This window comes from Rhamphochromis sp. 'chilingali', assembly GCF_963969265.1.
Source record: "Rhamphochromis sp. 'chilingali' genome assembly, chromosome: 13".
NCBI classification, from domain to species: Eukaryota; Metazoa; Chordata; class Actinopteri; order Cichliformes; family Cichlidae; genus Rhamphochromis; species Rhamphochromis sp. 'chilingali'.
This window is the reverse complement of record NC_137940.1, coordinates 20,971,719-20,991,986: the sequence shown is the minus strand read 5'-3', so window position 1 is coordinate 20,991,986 and position 20,268 is coordinate 20,971,719. Positions and strand designations below refer to the sequence as shown.

Here is a 20,268-nt window from a genome sequence, read left to right as displayed (position 1 = left end):
TTGTCTTCCCAAATTGACTCAACTTTATTCACAAGTATAACAGTTTATATAGAGGGTAAAATTCATGAGACAGCAGATTATCAGTTTAAACCAGTACAGACCAAGATAAGGCAGCGTCTTCCTGCCCATGGGTGAAGAAGCATCCTTTGTGTAGTGTATCAGTTCAGCTACAATTGTGATTATCTCAGCGACATATTTTCAAGGCACAAAACAAAGAGTTCTTACATTAGTAAAATCTGAAACAAACCATTTGGCCTTCAACAGGCGTCTAAAAGATTAAGAAACTAATGTAGCTGAGGGAGTGATCTCTGTGGTATTTCAACCTTGTACCAGCCTGTGATTCTCACACATCAATTCTTGGGTCAAAGAGAAAAATAACTAAAACAAAGGGGCCTTATTGAATGACAGAGTTTTCCTGCATAATGTCACTATAAAACAATATCCAGTAAATGCTAACCGTAGTGCTAAAATACCTAACAGACACAAAGCGATATATACCAGTTTATAAATATTGTTTTTTGTCTGATTTTAGATCAATTGTGTTAATACAGTATGTCAAAATGAAAACATAACTGTAAATTCAGACACGTGAGGATGTGCTGAAAAGACTGATACCAAACAAGGCAAAGTAAATCGTTTTTAAAGGTGAAATGTGGAGGGAAAATCAAAAGTAGTTAAAAATGGCCGATTATACCCTGGACCCCAGAGGGTTAAACGTTATTTTTAAAGTAACGCAATAGTTACTTTTCAAGTAATTAATGACTTTTAGAATACTGTAACTCAGTTACTAACTCAGTTACTTTTTTGAAGAAGTAACTAGTAACTATAATTAATTACTTTTTCAAAGTAACTTGCCCAACACTGGTGGTCATTCAGTGGGTTTTTCAGGGGGTCAGAGGGCAAGAGGGGTGAGGGGTGGATTCCCATTCATTTTCTATGGCAGTCACTTTTGACCGGGAACGCCACAGATGTAACAAAGCTGATTAAAACACTCAAAATTCAACGAAAGCGGTGCTCATCGCTTTTATATGTTCAAGTGCATAGTGTGGAGGATGTTGTAAGGCCTTGAGGCAACCAGATGTAAAACACAATATTTATCAGTCTTTAGTTTGTAAATCAATCAGATTTGACCTGAACACGACAATAAAACAAATACAAATGCAACAAACTGTGACAGCATCATCGTCACTGCCGCTTTATATAAATAAGACTTTATTTACAGATGTGCGCCTAAATAGGTTTCTATCCTTAGTTGGCGACAACTGAGTACTACGTAGTCATGGAACAAATGACACGTCAATGTAAAAAATTTGCCTTTTTTATAATGTGAGGTTAGCGTGTGTGACCTGAGTAAAAATCAATCAAATATTACGGGAGTGGCTTCGGTACCAGGACGGTCCTGCCTATACCAGGTTTAGTACCAATCGGACTGACTGTAATTTTGACCCATAAAGTGCCCATTCCAGAAACACAGATACAGTTTGTAATTCTGCGTCTGTACAGCACCACAGTGCATTTTAAATAAATCAGTCGAGGTGTGATTGAAGCACAAACTTTCAGCTTTAACTTAAGTTGAAGTGGGTACTTCAATCATATCAGGTTTCTCAGATTTAGAGTCTGCCGTGGTTGTGTGCACAGGCCAAATTGGAAAAATTTAATATGGTGTTTAGCGCTGCTGCCTGACAGCAACATTATCATTATTAATACTGTGTGAGTTGCCCTGCATATGACAAATTGTCTCAGGGTGTTTAATCCACTGAAACACAAACAGCATTGTTCTAATAATGTATATCCTACTACAGTAAACGTTTTTGGAAAAAGAATTATGAGGTGAATAAAACCTCAGCATGTATCAAAATGTGCAGAGTAATTGAATGGGGACAGTGTAAACATCTTAATCCCTCCCTGCGCTTTTGTAAAATTTACATTCTTCATTGTGGACCAGTAAGCTAACAGCGGACATAAAGATCATATTGAATCATTAAAATGATTAAAATAGAAAAACTCTTCATCGCACTGTAGTAAGAAGCAGGTGTTTAACATCCACTTTGTGCTTGAATTTGATAAGATTTCCATACGTCCAAAAGCTGGTTAGAGCTGTGCAGCAATGTTGTTATGACAGAAGTCCAGTAACAGTTGTCCGTGTCTGATGGCTTCCAAATCATAAACATATCATTACGAGGAGGATCTGTCAGTGGAATACCCAGATGTTTCATGCACAGTCCCACATACACATCTTCAATGTAAAGAGCTCTGACATGCTGAGCAGCCTCCAGTATCTTCCTGGTTAAATCCAGAGAGAACACATAGCCCAGTCCAATGGCATAAGTTGGATAGACTGACTCGGGGAAGGTGGAAAACGGCAAAAACCATTTAGAGTTTTGGTCTCGAAGAACAGGAGCAAACCTTACCACGTTTCCTGTCATGTAGAGATGTTGAGGGGCCTTTAAAAGCATCCCGACAAGGTTGTGCACATTGAGGAACGTGTCGCTATCAACCTTCATGGCATAGGAGGTCTGGGGGCAATGGGTGCTGAGCCATTCAAACATAAGCATTGTTTTGATGGTGAGGTTATGGTAGCTGTCCAAGAAGTCACTCTGGAGAATGTCACGATGGTCCCGGCTTTCACGTAACAGCTGAGAAAGTGAAATTGAAAGCATCATTTAATAAATTAATAATTAGTAATGATTCTTCAGTTAACTCACTCATTGATACAGCAAACATGATACATGTTTGGTAGAGTGGTCTGAAAAGACTAAATCAGATCAAGCCACATCGAAATCTTATAAGTAAAGGAAGTTGTGTTTGTACTGGATTTTCTTTGGCTGCTTGGAATCTGATCCTTCTTTCCTTCCTCTGCTTCGACTCTCTTGTGACTTTTCTAAATCATCTGGTGTAGCTCATTCACCCTGTACTATGTATTCCTGATAATAACAAGAAGGGAAATGTGTGGAAAGTTTACTACAATGGACTGAAGCCACTCACTTGTTCTTCAATGGTCTCTGCTCCATTTTCCTCTCTGGACTGTCCCAGTATGAAGTAGTGGCTGACCACTTTGCCCTGCACCGTTGTTACATTCCCCCACGTGCTGCGGATCATGTGACGAGCCTCTCTGTTGTGGGGTGCAACCGGGATCATTAGAACCAGGAATGGGCTTTCCTCCCGACATCTGTTCAGTTCATCCAATATGAAATGGTACTCGTGTGGGTACGCCACAGTGTACTGCAAGGAATAATGAGACTGAGATCTGTGCAAGCAGAGAAGGCTGGTGATTTTTGTGCATTGTACTTGATAATACTAGATTCATATTTTCTATTTGAATTTTGCATCTTTTCTAAAATGAGCTTCAGAATGAGAGATAAAATATGTATGTTTTTAAAAAAGAAAGAAAAAAATTAAAGTTAATCTTCTCTTGTCCAGATCTGACTTGGCTGTTTGTGCTGTCTGTGAAAACTAGTATAGCAAATGTACATAACACAGTCAGCGTTATTTAAGTTTTCTTTATTAGATGGGAGGAGCTGTTAAAATAGGTCATGTAAAGCAGGAAATCAAACCAAACCAGGGCCACAAACCAATACTGACAAAACCCACTCTATGTTGAAAATACAGAAACCAAGTCTCTGATGTTACAGCTGAATAAAATGACAACCCTTCATTACAAACTTCCCATATTTCTTCTCTGTTCTCTTGTTCAGCTTCAATTTTGTCACCTCAGTTCTTCTGAAGTGACGAGGAAACTAAGCATAGAGCTTGTACTTCTCAAACTCTAGTGCAGGATCCTTTCCTAGCAGACAGGTGCTCTTCCATCTTCCATGCTATAAATTTTGTTTGACCACCCCATTTCAGAAAATTAGAGAACCCTGAGCTGCCACTAATAAAACATATACTATGTGTTTAATTAGCTAAAAGCAATCGTTGATACGTCACAGTCATAATAATTATGAACATGTATTTCTTCAAATATTTTAAATATAAATGGATAAAATGAGATGAAGAACATCACGGTAACACGACTACATCATGATGACTTTAACTTAACTAGTTAACTAGTTTCAGTTCAGAAAAACATCGAACAACCAACTGATCACTTTTGTGACTAATTTGTAGAGATAATATTGTTAGTGTTGCCTTTGCACAGATTATATGGAGGCCAGTGAATATACTTACCTCGTCAACTAGAGGAGGTACACTGTCGTGAGAGGTACTTGAGTTTGGGGTGGATGTCCTTGGGTTTAAAGACCATGATTCTCGGAAAACGGAGCTGTAGACCAATAAAGTCCCGACCATGATCAAAGCCGCCACATACCACAAGCATCTTCTAAATTTTATCCACGGAGTCCTTTCACTGCAAAGAAGTTAAAGTGATTAGTATTTATCAGCACTGCAGAAGCACTTAAGAGTATCCAGGGCAGTTCATTTGTTCTGCATTTTGTCATGTTACAGCTGATTCCAAAATGAATTACATTCATTTATGTTTTTGATTTTTTAATAAATTTGCATGTACTTGGGGTACTGTGTGTACAATTTTGAGGTGAAACATGATTTCCATCCATTTTGGAATAAGGCTGACACAATGTGGAACAAGTGAAGGGCTGCGGTGAAGCTCACTGTTGCTGGGCTGAAATGAGAAAGCACTTTGACTTTTGCTTTCACATCAGACACATGCCACCACTCTAAGAGTCACAATGTTTTTCCACCCTGTGGCACTGCTGTGTGCGCTTTATTGTGGACTTAACACAAGTTAACTAAGAATTTCTGCTAAACTCTATCAAATTCTACAAATTACAATAATTGAACTGAATTGAGAAAAAAGCTTAAACATACCTTAAGTTTTTTTTTTTCAGGTTATTTAACAGAGTGTGTGGTACTTAAAAAAAACCTCACTTCCTGTTCTCAAGTCAGGGCTCTAACACATGGAAATATGCATATGCATGTTTATCTATTCCCAATATTGTTACAACGACACAATTGTACACAATTCACATGTGACCCACCCGTCACCACACAGCTGACAACAAGCCACATAAACTAATTACACTATTTTGTTTTTTACTTGAATTTTATAGTTTCAGATTTAGAGATAAAATATTGATATATATATATTGTTAGGGATTTTTTTTAAAAAAAAATAAAGAAACAAACAAAAAAACAACAAAAAAAGAAAAGTTAATCCTTTCTCATGCAGATTTGACTTGGGTATTTATGCAGTTTGTGAAAATCGGTATACCAAATGTACATAATGCATAGTCATTTCACTTAATTAGGACCTGTAAAGGAAGAACCAAAACCAGACACAACAATAAATACTGACAAAACAGAGGTTTCTACATTGCTAAAGGCAGAACAGAAAAGAAACCCAACTTCTTAAGGCAGGAACCAAAACTTTCTCTGATGTTATAGCCTATAAAACGGCAACCCCAGAATCATAACTCCATTTTCATTCTCACAATTACTTTTTGTCAGCAGATTAGACATGTGACCAACCCATCTCCAGACTGGTGACAACAAGCCACCTAAATAATATCTGGTCGTAAGCTAACATTAATGCAGCTAATTTCAGTATCGAATGTCCTAAAAATGAGACTTCCCCTTCGACAAACATTTTAATTGTATTCTCATTTCATGAGAGTTTATTCACAAAGTGTCCAAGTCAGTTTAACAGACTCATTGACTTTGATGTCGTTTTACATCCTCCTCTAGAGTAGATAGACTTGGACACCCTGCATATTGACAGCTGAGGTAAACAGGTGATTGACAGCCTACACTCACAACAGGTCATAGGGCGATTTTGAGGTAAAAATATCAAAATATTATTTAACTGACACATATCCTGCTTTTACTCCTGATTTATTTCCAAATGTTGAAATCATTCAAATATGTTTAAATTTAGATGGCACCCCATAACAGTCAACGTGTATAAAGACAGTGTGTCTTGCAAACATCACATTTTATTTGTTTGATATCTGTTGGCTGACTAAACTGTGTTTCTCTTACAGTGGTCACCAAAGCTAAGATTATGCAATGCAGTTGGGAAGGCTAAGAAAACAGATCTGACTGCAATCTGTAATCCACTGACATCTGACAGTGAGATTTTACACACTGTAGCTTCAAGCACAATCAAATTGTGTCTAGATTCAGATGAATTTCTTTTGTGCAAATTAAAAAATATTGTAATTACATTTAAAAAAACAAAAAAACTGTCTTATTTATTGGGACATCAATTTTAGGATGCTTCCTTTAATTGCATGATATAACTAAAAGTTATCCTTTAAGCACTGAGTGAAGTCCTTGTCATTTGTTAGTCTTTTCTGTGTATGGCAGTCAGATAACCACAACACTTGCAACTTCACTTGCGTTTTGTGACCACAACTATTTTAAAGTTTCCTGTTTGTAATGTAGAACCAGATGACGCATCAACACGTTTTCATTTGAAAGTTATCTATACATTTCTGAATATAATTCTTTAATGTTATATGAAGCCCCAGTGTGTCTCAAGAATAACTTATATTATTTGGGAGTTTGCAAGAAGTCATCAACAGCAGCTCAAACAGTCTTATGAGTCTTAGGCTATAAAATCTTGATAACTACCAGGTTTAGTGTACTAAATGGGGAACATCAACAAGCTTGCAATAGCAGAGTTACAACAACCAAAAATTGAGGAAGTTACTGTAAGTGCACAAAATATATAGGTATGTGCCACCTGCTAATGTCCCTAAAGGCATTTATTCAGTAGTTAATCAGCAGAATGAAAGCAATGTAAAAAGACTAATGTGACACCCTGACTACTCCTCACATTTAGCTCTGAAGTGGATAGAAACAAAAAGTCATCTGCAGATGTATTTTGGACTTTTCAGGCTAGTCATTTTTAGTTTATAACTGAAACTAAGGTTATGTGGTTTAGCAGTGTCTCACTGTCACACCTCATTGCTGACAAGTACTGGACGAGTACATATTTATGAAAACAAGAATTCATTCCTACATAGAACCACTGCTCAGTTAAAGAAAACGTATTTGCTAAAATCCAGAAAAGGTTAACAACTGTATATCGTTTATCATCTTTATCACTTATGTCTTTTCATATAACTAGCAACAAAAACAAACAAGTACACAGAAACAGACAATACAGCATTTCCGTTACATGTCGTGTGGCTCCTTCAAATGAGAAATTATAACAGCTAAACACAATTTGAAGGGATCGTTTTTAAACGCGTTCTAGCCTTTCCATTCGAATCATTAATCTGCATTTTATAAAGACAACCAGAGACATGGTACAGTGTTCTTTTACAATATTTGGTTTACAGTGTTTGTATTACAGTCTTTGGACAGCTTGTGCATGACAAAATTAACTGGGGAGCAAATGTTTAAAAACATGTTTAAATATATCACTTACAAAACAGGTAAAAAACATATTTTATATTTTTTTTATAAAAATAAAAAAGGTAACAAAATGAAAAAAAGACAAATTCGATAAATGTTAAAAGTAAATAAACATAATGCAGTAGTTTTAAATAACATTATTACTAGAATATTATTATAAAAAGAGTTTCAAGGCATTGAAGCAACAGCAGCTACAGAATGACTTTTGCCTTTGCTGCTGTTTGCTATCAAAGCCTCAGCAAAGATTACAGTCAGTAATTAAAAATGATATATTTATACATTGCTACTCAAGATGTAATAAGTCTAACTAATCCATGTCATAGCTGGACATAATTTCCTATAAGTAAAACATTTTCCATTTTAGGACCACAGTGTGCCTACAGTCTGTTTCACATTTTTATGTCAATATATTTGAAGTAAAACAAAGAATTAGACTTACCCTTTGGAAATGGGGAGCTCTGACATTTTCGGGAGGTGAAGAATGGATTATTTGATCAACTTCAGTAACTTATGTAAATGCAGAAGTTGGCAAATGAGCTCTTCGTGTTGATCTGCCTGTGTGGTTTGTGTTGCACAAATGGGTCATGACACGCTGTGAGCACCCTTAGACAGATTCTGCTCTGATGTCATGTCCTGACAACTCTTGATTATCTGTGGATATGCTTTTAGTGTTTGTGCGTGTTTAGGCACAACATGACTTAACATGCTGTGCATTCCTACCAGTTTGAGTACATATTGCCCCACTGCAAAAGCAAAACAAATGAGATCTCATATTTTTAAATAGGTTTCTCAAGCAAATGAAAGTTGATTTAAAAACAAAAATTATTCACAGGGACAGTGCCAGTCTACTTTAAACATACAATAGTAAGACAGATCCTTCAAAGCTCTGACTAATCTCTACCCTTCAATTTCTATCTAAAGGACTGGAGAAAGTGGTTTTCAGCATAGAAGTGTCATGATTGTTTGTATGAAACTGTTTGGCAAAACTAAATGCTAGACACTAAACACTAGGAGCATGGAACGCGAAAGCCGAAACATGAAACCTGAAACATCAGGCGGGAGAAGAACTGGTTAAAAAAGCTGCAGCACCTCTGTTAACAACAGAGGAACAAACAGCTCCTCCCCCATTGCATCTATTTCTCAGTTGACACAGCCACACACACGCCATCTGCTCTGTCAAGCCAACATTTTCACCTCCCCCGTCCATTTTTTTAGAATCAGAGACAGAGGCAGGTCAGGACAAAGCAAGGATAGCGGTGGAAACTGATACAACTGCAGCAGGGTTGCACACTGAGCGTGAGACTGCACTGAAAGGAAAAAAAAAAAACCCCAATAAAAACAAGGTGGTGTGTTTGCAGTTGTGCGCCATAAACCTCCTCAGGCAGGACTAAATGGCAAAATTGCAAATTGCTCCTGTACCTACAGAGACAGGAATGCATGCACCATGTATTATAAAACTCACTGGGGCCTGACACAATGTATGAAAGGCAAATTTTGACAAAAAAATCCACAACATTGCTGCTCAAACATTTTTATTGGGTTGAAACAGGTCATGCGGTCTCAACCTACAAACTTGGCGAACCTGATAAACCATTTTACAAAGGACTGGTCACCCCACATATGTCAGTGGCTAAACCACACACAGGGAAATGGGGGCCTTTGGGCAATTTGCAGTTAAGTGTGACACAGACTGGGAGCCATTCCCAGGCTGCACTGGTATACAGTGTTTACCATTGCTGGGGTCATATGTGTCTTTGCTAAACTGTACAACCCTGGCAACAAAAGCAGCACACTTAACGGGGCAAAACCAAAACTGACAACCTTTTAAAGTTACGCTAACCGGGGCAGAGGGTACTTGCTGAAATCCCAGAAATCCTCAGTAAATAAGGTGGTTCTTCCCTGAGCGTGTGTCAAACCAACACACCTTTATAAATGATTTGTCACCAAAAGTATTTTTCTGTAAATCTCTGTTATCTAACCCTGATAACAGTTCTGTTGCTCGCAATAAATCAATTTATGAAATAAAACATACTGAGAAAATATTGCTATGTTTATTGGAATAAGCACACAGGTTTCCAGCTACTTCGGGCTCAGCTAGCTTTGGTTTTGCTCACTGCCCTAAAAATCGTTCGGTTAATTAAGTTCTCTAGGAGCTTGTGCCATCAGGTTTATTCTACACACTGTCAAGCAAAACTAGAAGCTAGTATAGAAGAAATTCCCCTCTCGCCCCTGGGAGCGGTCTTTAAGTTCAGATCCTCTTGTGACAACAATACTTTCAGAGGAAAACACAATGAGATGGATAACAACAAAATAATATCTATAAAATAACATCCGCACTCTTGGTCTTTATCCTTCAAGTTCAGGTCCTCTACCAGAGGCCTGGGAGCTCTGGTAGATGGTCCTGCGCAATATATTTGCTGTTCCTAGGACTGCACTCTTCTGGACAGAGATCTCGAGTGTTATTCCTGGGATCTGCTGGAGCCACTCGCCTAGCTTGGGGGTCACTGCACCGAGGGCTCCGATTACCACGGGGACCACTGTTACCTTCACCCTCCACATCTTCTCGAGCTCTTCTCTGAGCCCTTGGTACTTCTCTAGCTTCCCGTGTTCCTTCTTTCTGATATTGCTGTCATTCAGTATCGCTACATCTCTCACCACAACCGTCTTCCTCTGCTTGTCCACCACTACAATGTCTGGCTGGTTAGCCATCATCAGTTTGTCCGTCTGTATATGGAAGTCCCACAGTCCCACATTGAAAAACCCAGACAGATAAGAGATAAGCCTGCTGTATTAGCAGAAAAATAAAGCATTTTGTAAACTACAATGTGGTAGTGTAGCATAAACAGGAGGGAAATTATAGAAAGGATCAATAAACACATTCTGAAATGTAAGCTATTCAGCACTTTTCAGTAATCTGAAGAAATCTCTCTCGCTCTAACCTGTCCTCATCTGTCCTCAGACCTTGTTGTGGCTCCTCTGCTATCCCATATGGAAAAGAAATAGAAAAAACTTATAAAAGACTTGCATCAGATGTGGCCTACTTCATATAGTGAATCATATAAGGCTCATATGATTTACTCATGGAAGTGGCCACTTTCATATATTGTTTTAGTATCCAAAACATACAAGTTTCATTTATATAATTTTTCTAGGGATCTTATATCTGTTTTCACTCTTGTATGCTTTTCACACAAGACAGATACAAACTTTATATCTTTATATAAGATTTATATAAGATTTATATATATCTTTTCCATATGGGATCAGTTATCCAAAGCACAGTTAAAATCATGTACTAACTAGTACATCATGTAGTTAACTGTTTCTCAGTAAGAGTATCACACACATATCTGTTTCAAGGATAACATTGGAAAAAGCGAAACTGGCAGTGTTGCCTCGGAAAGCACTCGCGCAGACGTTCAGTGTTTATGCCATTGCTTCCCTGCAAGTAAAATAAATGTTTATTAAGGCTGTTGTGTTTTTAACATGTTTTAATACTTTGTATCTTGTTCTATTTAATCTGAACAAGCCCCTAAAAACAGTCAGTGATCACTGTCGGCCTCTCTCAGTTTTTATCACCATTGTTCATTTTAAAGCTCAGTTTTTAAACCCTTACAAGGTGGAGATGAGCAGGGGAGAGTAGTGGTGGTGGAGGCAAATAGAGAACACGAGAAAGGAAAAAATGTGAAAGAGAAAATAAAAATATAACTGATAGCTGATACTACTGCTTATCTTTTCCCCCACTTTCTTCTATCCAAATCAGCAGAGAAGTGATAAAAAGAAAGATGATCTTTCAGTCTTGATGATTGCAGCACCCAGCAGCACAGCATAGGTGTTGTGGGGGAAAAAAGCAGTGATCATTTCGATGTAAACTATGTATCATTTATTGGATGTGACTGTTACTGATTATCTTGTTCAATATAGCGAACGGCTCTTGGGGGATTTGCACATGGCGTCACATGCAAAATCTTAACTGACTGTCAGACACTCAGACTGAGTGTCTTTTTATTTATTTATTTATTTTTTACTGCAAATGAGTTAAAGTGTTATTGATCTTCTAAATAGCACTTAGCTGTCCACTGCTGGATCAACTGAGAAACATTTTGCCTCTTCCTATCTCAGGATAATGTGGGCGTACTTGTAATAATGGAGTCATAAGATTACCAAGAAAATAAGCTTCTGTTAGGAATGTTACCACAAACTGAATAAGTATTACTGTAATGAGACAGAATATGTAGCCTTATTCAATAAAGTGAAACCCAAACTACTCTTCACATGTAACCCAGAATGGAAACGGATACATATTATTTGTACCCTTAGGTCCATAAGTTGTTGTCACTTAATGTCAGATACTTACACAGTATTACATACATTTACATACAAACATTACATTAAAATACATTTAAAAAAATGTTATTACACAAATAGTTCACAACAAGAAAAAAAACATGAAGTAGATCTATTTGAAGTCAAAAATAAAGGCACATAAGTCAGTAGTTTTACTAATATTATTACTTTGTTGTAAAATGAAGGGTTTGTAGGCATCATAGCATATCCGAGTAAATATTACGGTCACTATATAAGGGGGTATTATATTTGTGCACTGCTACTCAACCCATTAACTGGCTGTAATATGCCCTGCTATGGAGTGAATCATCCAGACAAGCTTTCCATTTAAAAACCACAGTGAGCCTTCAGCCTGTGCTATACTTTCACATTAGCATGTTTGAAATTAAAGGAAAAATTAGACCTACCCTTTGGAAACTGTGTTCTCTGGCATTTTCAGCAGGTGAAGAATGATTTCTGGTATAAGCTTTGGTACAAGACAAGATCGGAATAATTCCTTTTTATTCTGTAGCATTGCGCTTGTAGAGGCTCAGACCAGACATACTTCCTCATTGAGACCAGAGGCTCAGACCAGCCACAGACCACTGTGAAGAAATATCAGTGGCATTGTAATGAGCTGTAAAGATCAACTTTACCAGATATGTCTGGATACGAGCTGGAGCATTTCTTTTTACATAGATTTACAGACACCTTGTCTTTTTTTAAATTTTGACTGATTGCTATCTAAAGCAAATATGGAAGATACATCATGAAGAAAAATACAAGAATAATAAAACCTTTAAAACTGCTTCATAAACAGTCACAAATAAAAGCTCTTAATTAAATAAACAGTGGAATCGATGGAATACCTACCTCCCAACCCTCCGACATTTTTTTGTTCTGCAATTGCTGAATTGATGTAAGTTCAATCAGATAAATCCAAGGAAGGAAATCCCAGAAAGCTGATTCTGTTCATCTGGCTGTTGCATTTCAGTAGTAGTGACTTCTTCTGTTTTCTGGTGAGACGGAACAAATGAACAGAATCATCTTTCTGTGAGTTGAGCAGTGTTTCACAATAAGAGTTTGTCCCACTGATTAGACTCGACGAGACTTTTAATGTGAAAAAACTATTGCAAACAAAAGAAAAAGCTAGCTAGCTCATAAGATTAAGTGCACCCCCCACCCCCACCCCCCATTTAAATCAACAATTAAACTAAAAGATAAAAAAAACTTATAGTGCTTCACCATAGAATCCATATTTAGCTATACTTTCATGCAGCACTGTATTCTATGCACATACAATTGGCTCGTGCTCATGACTGATTTAGAACAACATTTTAATCTAACGTGCCATTCTGTGCATCTGGGGAGGAAGCTGAATACCTGAAGAAAGCCGCACAGGCACAACGATTAGTGTAAAGTACACACAGAAAGGCCACAGCTGGGTTTCAGCTTCAGTACATGAAAGGAACTAATGCGTGAGAAAAACTGATGCTCACATTTCTATTAATTAGAAGCTGATAGCAGCAGCTTCAAGTTTTAGACTGTAATTCTTTTTAAGTACGAGTATGAAGGAGGGTCACATATTTAATACTGCCTGGGATTTTAGCGGCATTATTAAAAGAGAATTGTCATGCTTTCTAATTCTGCAATCACACTGTCCGTTACAGTTTCAGTGATGTGTGCAGTCATGATAAAAAAAGTGCAACCTCTTTCAGTTCTAAGTTTTTATGTATCACGACAAATAAATAGTAATGTCGTCTGTTTCTTGGCAGTTACTAAAAACGGAACCTTAGCTGAACAACAACATAGAGTTTATACGCTGTGTCATTTATCAGACAGAAATGAAGCCAAAATTCAGAAGCAGTTTTACTGATATGCTAAAGCGTGGCCAAAATGCATTTCCTTTAACAGTGATGATAATGTCTGAGGTTGTCTGCCATGTGGGATGCTTGAGAAATAGATTTGTAACGCAGTCAGCTTGAAAAATAAGGAAGTATGTAAATTTGTCAGACAAGTTCTTGCCTATACTAAATAAAGCTGATACATTACTGCTCTTATGTACATTGAATTCCAGCAGTTCACGGTGCTGATTTCTGACTTACATAAGTAAGTTAGCTTTAGGTAGAAATTAAGAATATATACTTTTTACTAGCTTCGTTTGCTAGCATTTGCTAGCTTTTACTGTTGGTTACTACATGGAGAAAATAAAAGCTTAGTTATTGTCAGAGTGAAAGCAGGTGAATAACAACAAAGGAAACAATGGAATGTCACCAGTATGAAGAACAGTGCACCAAATTGTGCTGAGTCTGCTGAAAGAAGTAGCCACTTGTGTGTGAGCGTGCACTGTAGCCCACTTCAAACTTGAATCAAATTCGAATGCTCACCTAGATCAATGTTTTGAGTCTGGCTTGACAGTAAAGACTAGCTATCCTTACAGATACTCAGAGAGAGCTGTGAAACATATTGTTTGTGCCATTTTGAGTGAAAAGTCAATACATTTGAATCCTGTTTACAAGAGGTAAACTCCATGCATATAACTCCTCTGCACTCCAGCCGAAACTGTAAATAAAGTATCTAAATAAAGTAAAGTATGATAAATAAAGTATCGTATTTGAAACTAAGGTTTGAATCCTGACTTAAATCTGACTTCTGAAACAATTTCTGTGTTGAACTTTATTGCTGTTGATAATAAATAATAACTGTGACTTCTTACTGTTAGCTGTCATGTCAAACAAGGTAGTATTTTTATTGTCTTTGTCTCTTAATATTGCATTTTATTTTGTTTGCATTGTTCCAGATGTGACAGGAATGTGCATCATTGTTCTGGGAGGCCTCCTTGTTCTTCGGAGTGATGACCTCCATAATGTCTCCAACACTGGTACGTTTTTACTGTTGCATTTCAAAGGGGAACAGAGTTGTGGTGAAATTTCCTTTTGATTTGCGGGTTTTATTCACTTCCAATTATGATACCTCTTAGCCCCCAAGTGATTATATGTATGCTAGACAACTTCAGGGCATGCTCCTAATGAGATGAAGGATGGTGTCCTGGGGGATTTCCTACCAGATCTGAAACAGTGCATCACTGAGCTTCTGGACAGTCTGAGGTGCTACCTGGTCGCACTGATGGAGCAAAACATAGCACCTCAGAGGTGTTGAAAATTGATCTTTCAGGCAAGAGGAACAGAGGAAGACCACAGAGAAGGTTCATGTTCATGTAGCGAAGGGGAATATGCTGGAGGTGGGTGTGATAGAGGCAGTGATGACCTCTAAAGGGAAGAGCCAACTTGGCAGACTAAAATTGTTTTGTAGTATTTGGGCTTTATCTAATGATCTAATGATGTTACCAGAAAATGTCATGTGGAACTGTCATACTGATCTCACTGTGACTGCTACTGGTTTCAGTTGCATTTTGAGATGAGTAGTGTCAGCTGTTTGGAGAGAAACTGTACTTTGAACTGTGCTTTTACCTTTATTTTTATTTTTGCAGAAACTTGAGTGCAAGTAAACTACATAAAACAAAATGCTCTGTTATTACAACATCCGTTAGCATGCACTAGATTAATGTTACTGACTAAGGTCGATTGATTTTAACATAATTTTTAACGGCATCACATACTTTGTTTTTGGTTTTTTTTAAGTTGTTGTTTTTTTGTCTACCCTGTAACCACAGTCTTTAGCGGAAGTGTTTAATCTACCTTTTGAGTGTGTGAACATTGCAAAGATTCAAAAGTTCTTGCATTTTTAAACTCAGCTCGATTTGATAACACAGGAAGTGGAAACTTGTCAGCCGCAGTCGAGACGGACGACTGCCTGAGAAAACTATCATTTGTTTTGTCTCGTGGGATCTATTTCTGCTGTGGTAATTGACTGTAGTGTAGAAGTCATCAGTTTTTATGAAACTGTCTTTACAGATTTCCCAAGCTGCTTAAAAACTGGGAATGTATTCAGTATATTTGAAGTGTTTTTATTTTCTAACACACGGGCTCAGCTGATGACTCAGTCTTGCTGTATATGGTTTTGCAATAAGTGTTCACATTCAAGCTCAAGTAAAACCTGTAACATGCTGTTAATGCTGTTTGTATAAAAAAAACCAATGTATAAATGTCACATGTAACTGATGTAACTATTTAATAAGTGCTATAATGTTGTTTATCTATCCATTTTCTTCCTTATCCGGGGCCGAGTCGCGGGGGCAGCATCCCAAGCAGAGAAGCCCAGACCTCCCTCTCCCCAGCCACCCCCTCCAGCTTATCCGGGTGAACACCAAGGCGTTCCCAGGCCAGCCGAGACATATAATCTCTCCAGCGTGTCCTGGGTCTGCCCCGGGGCCTCCTCCCGGTGGGGCATGTCCGGAAAACCTCACCCAGGAGGCGCCCGGGGGGCATCCTTGTCAGATGCCCGAACCACCTCAGCTGGCTCCTTTTGATGTGGAGGAGCAGCGGCTCTACTCTGAGCCCCTCCCGGATGGCTGAACTTCTCACCCTATCACTAAGGGAGAGGCCAGTCACCCTTCGGAGGAAGCCCATTTCTGCCACTTGTATTCGCAATCTTGTTCCTTCGGTCACTACCCACAGCTCGTGGCCATAGGTGAGGATAGGGGATTGACCGGTAAATTGAGAGCTTCTGCATCACTGCAGCCGCTGCACCAATCCGTCTGTCAATCTCCCACTCCCTTCTCCAATCTCTCATGAACAAGACCCCAAGATACTTAAACTCCTCCACTTGGGGCAGGGTCTTGTCCCTGACCCGGAGTGGGCACTCCACCCTTTTCCGGCTGAGAACCATAAAAATTATGAACAGAATCAGTGACAAAGGGCAGCCCTGGCGGAGCCCATCACCCACCAGGAACGAGTCTGACTTATTGCCAGCTATGTGGACCGTAGCAATGGGCCAGACACCCCATACTCCCAGAGCACCCCCCACAGGATCCCCCTGAAGGACACGGACGAATGCCTTCTCCAAGTCCACAAAGCACATGTAGACTGGTTGGGCAAACTCCCATGCACCCTCAAGTATCCTTGGGGGGATAAAGAGCTGGTCAAGTGTTCCACGATCAGGATGAAAACCGCATTGTTCCTCCTGTATCCAGGGCTCTAGACTAACTTTTTGCCATGGGCGTACCGGTACGCCTAACTTTTTAAAGTTAGGCGTACCGGCACAAAAGTTAGGCGTACACAAATTTTATAATAATTTATATAATATAATGTGTTTTTCTGGATACACTGTGCTTTTTCAGCATTCAAAGACTGATGACACCATGTCCGAGCACTGGCTATGAATTTCAGAAGGATCAGGCCTTAACTTAACAGAAAAGTTAGCAATGGTTCTTTTCCTAGTACAGCTACATCCACTTCTGTTGTGCCTAGGCTGCTCACTAGGGCTGGGTATCATCACTGATTTCTATAATCCATTCGATTCCGGTTTTCAAAGTCCCGATTCGATTCAACTTAGCCTCAGACAGTCAGAAATATTATAATTCTGATCATTTATCAGTACTGACTTCTTCAGAATTGTGAACATCACAGCAGATGCCTTTGTGTGAAAGTAACTGAGAATAAAACAGAAAAACATGAAGGAGATTTTCCCTGGTCTGGCTCTTTATAGCAGATAACCTTAAAAATATTCTACAATGTTCTGCATATAAAGTTTAAATTTCTTCAGTATTGAATAACAGAAAAAATAGGCTTTCTTGTCCGAGGTCATTTAAGTGAAAAAAAGAAAAGAAAAAGACAGCAGCCACAGCGCTGTAAACAACGGTAGACTGGTGGGTAATAAGCGAATTAATAATACAGAAAACAGAGATTGGAAACAGGAAACTGTTCTTGAAGTACAGAGAGAGATAGAGAGAGAGAGCTAGCTGTGCATGAAGTGTGATTTTAATAGTCGTGGAAGCAAAACAGCAAAATTCATGACGACATTGATCAAATGTGAAGCGCAGTTTGCTGCTTCTTTTGCTGCTGGCTCGGTGAATTTTGGTTGGAGAGACAAAACCTGCAGCTCAGAATCAGCGCAAAAAGATGTAAACACAGCGCGGACCGCACGCATCAGAATCGCTAAGCTCCGACAGCGTGTCCGTCTACGGGTCGTCGGGTGAGAAAGCCGAGAAAGACAAAGCTGATTCTGATGCGTCGGGTCCGTTCTGTGTTTACGTCTTTGTGTGGAATCCGTGTACCTGCTCTCATTTGCTGTTTGGTTGTTGTTGAAATGGTTTTGTGAGCTTTAATCTGAGAATCTGGCGTTTCTGGCAAAACACAGTTATATTTAAAAGTCGATTCAGGATTTAATGAATTGATATCGCTTTATTCAAGCTACTCACCTCCCACTTCCACCTGCACTTTCAACTGGATCACGGCCAATCAGAGAGGTCCCGCCCCTGACTATCTCTGATTGGTTTAGTCCACGATAGGGGCAAAATGTGTGTCTGTTGTTGACCACAGGGAAGGTTGCAGATTTTATTTTATTTTTTTTGCTACCTGAACAGTTGGTCGCACAGGTGCAACCAAATATTTTCTTTTAGTCGCACCACTGAAAAATTTGGTCGCATTTGCGACCAAATTGGTCGCACTCTAGAGCCCTGTCCTGTATCCGAGGTTCGACTAACGGACGGACTCTCCTCTCCAGCACCCTGGCATAGACTTTCCCAGGGAGGCTGAGGAGTGTGATTCCCCTGTAGTTGGAACACACCCTCCGGTCCCCTTTTTTAAAGATGGGGACCACCACCTCGGTCTACCAGTCCAGGGGTACCGCCCCTGATCTCCACGCAACATTGTAGAGGCGTGTCAACCAGGACAGCCTTACAACCTCCAGAGCCTTCAGGAACTCAGGGCGGACCTCATCAACACCAGGGGCTCTGCCACCAAGGAATTATTTAACTGCCTCAGTGACCTCGCCTCCGGAAATTGGCGGGTCATTCCCCTCATACCCAGACTCTGCTTCCTCCTCGGAAGATGTGTCAGTGGGATTAAGGAGGTCCTCGAAGTATTCCTTCCACCGCCTGACAATTTTCTCAGTCAACAGCACTCCACCCACACTACACACAGTGCAGGTTGAACACCGCTTTCCCCTCCTTAGTTGCCTGACCGTTTGCCAGAATCTCTTCGAGGTAGTCCGAAAGTCTTTTTCCATGGCCTCTCCGAACTCCTCCCACACCCGAGTTTTTGCTTCCGCCACCGCCTGCTTGGCCTATCTATCTACCTATCAGCTGCCGGAGTCCCACAGGCTAACCAAGCCCAGTAGGACTCCTTCTTCAGCTTGGTGGCTTGGTTACCACCACGACAGGCACCAACTACCTTGTGGCTGCAGCTCAGTGCTGCGGCTTCTGCAATGGAGGAGCTGAACAGGACTCAATGTCCCCAGTCTCCCTGGGAATGCTGTTGAAGCTCTGCTGGAGGTGTGAGTTGAAGATCTTGCGGACCGGGGCCTCTGCTAGATGTTCCCAGCACACCCTCACTGTACGTTTTGGTGCGCCAAATATGTGGTGTAGCCGTGGGTCCTTTGCAATACTCACTTGGTCCCTTGAAAAGGTGGGGAGCTACTGTTGATAGTGTTGATCCCGGTGAAGTGCCGCAATTGCAGCCTGAGGCTACGTCCACACTAGCCCGGATAGATTTGAAAACTGCGTTTCCGTCTGAAAACACTCCACATCCACACTAGTGTTTTCAGTCGTTTTCACAGAGTTGTGTGTCCACATTGAAATGGATGAAAACGCCTATGTCCCAGTACTGCGCATGTGTGAAACGCAAGAAGATTCGACCTGCCTCATTTCTGTCTGTCGTTTATTTACTTTCTGGCTCTTTGAACTGTTGCGGCAAAAGGTCGAGGAAAAGCACCGAGTTTTTTAAATGGACTAACAATGAGGTGGAGTTGTTGCTGCGAGTAACACAAAAGTACAAAGTTGCAAAAGCAAGTGAGAATTAAGGAATTTGAAGAAATGCTATCTGGAGCATGTACAGACTGATATTAATCTTTAACAGGGCTGTCAAAATTGAGAGCAAACAAAACAACTGCTGCCCTCCACTATCTTAGTATAATTGGTCACATGACGGCACCCAAATGTATGTGTTTTCGAGAGCGTTTTGAAAACGCTGCGTTTTCCTTCCGCGAAAACGCCATCTCAGTGCGTCTCAGGCGCTCTAAAAACCTGCTTGCTCCAGGCCTGTTGGACAGCTTCACTCCTTGTGCTCAACTCCATGCAGCGCATCTTGAAAATTTGGATAAGGCAAATGTTTTAGTTCATGCCTTTCGACACTGGGCAAAGAACTATGTGTCACTGAGTAAGCTAACAGCTTACAAGGAAATTTAAGTGACCATTGGAGAAGAGGATAAAGCCATGAGAAGTGCAATTCGAAGAAAAGGATTCGTGACAGGGGTGAAGCAAAGTAAGCTGGCAGTTGGAGGAAATGCCAGACCGCTTGCGAAATCACATCTGGTTAAGCAATAAAAACAAAATGAGAAAAAAATAGTTGTCCGGGAAAAAAAAAAGAGAGGAAAAAAGTTGACCATGTCAGACAACAGTGAATCCAAAATCTATAAAACAACTCATATAAGTTTTATTTGCTCGCA

The 20,268-nt window shown here is 39.6% G+C and overlaps 1 protein-coding gene across 1 annotated transcript; it reads right to left on the bottom strand.

The window, feature by feature from the left end:
* Window positions 1–8,005, bottom strand: LOC308408659 (beta-1,3-galactosyltransferase 2-like). Its single transcript, XM_080901028.1, has 4 exons — window positions 7,817–8,005; window positions 4,168–4,345; window positions 2,986–3,222; window positions 1–2,636 (listed from the first exon to the last, which is right to left on the bottom strand). Exons 1-4 carry the CDS (start codon window positions 7,840–7,842, stop codon window positions 2,037–2,039), a joined length of 1,041 nt encoding a protein of 346 aa, XP_080757154.1. The 5' UTR covers window positions 7,843–8,005; the 3' UTR covers window positions 1–2,036.
* Between the last annotated feature and the right edge of the window lie 12,263 nt (window positions 8,006–20,268).

What these genes read in the sequence shown, in the direction of transcription:
- LOC308408659 (XM_080901028.1), bottom strand. Translation starts at nt 7,842, where the DNA reads ATGTCAGAGCTCCCCATTTCCAAAGG. An exon ending in GAGCTCCCCATTTCCAAAGG is followed by an intron (nt 4,346 to 7,816) that starts GTAAGTCTAATT and finishes ACTTCTTTGCAG; the next exon opens with TGAAAGGACTCCGTGGATAA. An exon ending in CAGAGACCATTGAAGAACAA is followed by an intron (nt 2,637 to 2,985) that starts GTGAGTGGCTTC and finishes TCACTTTCTCAG; the next exon opens with CTGTTACGTGAAAGCCGGGA.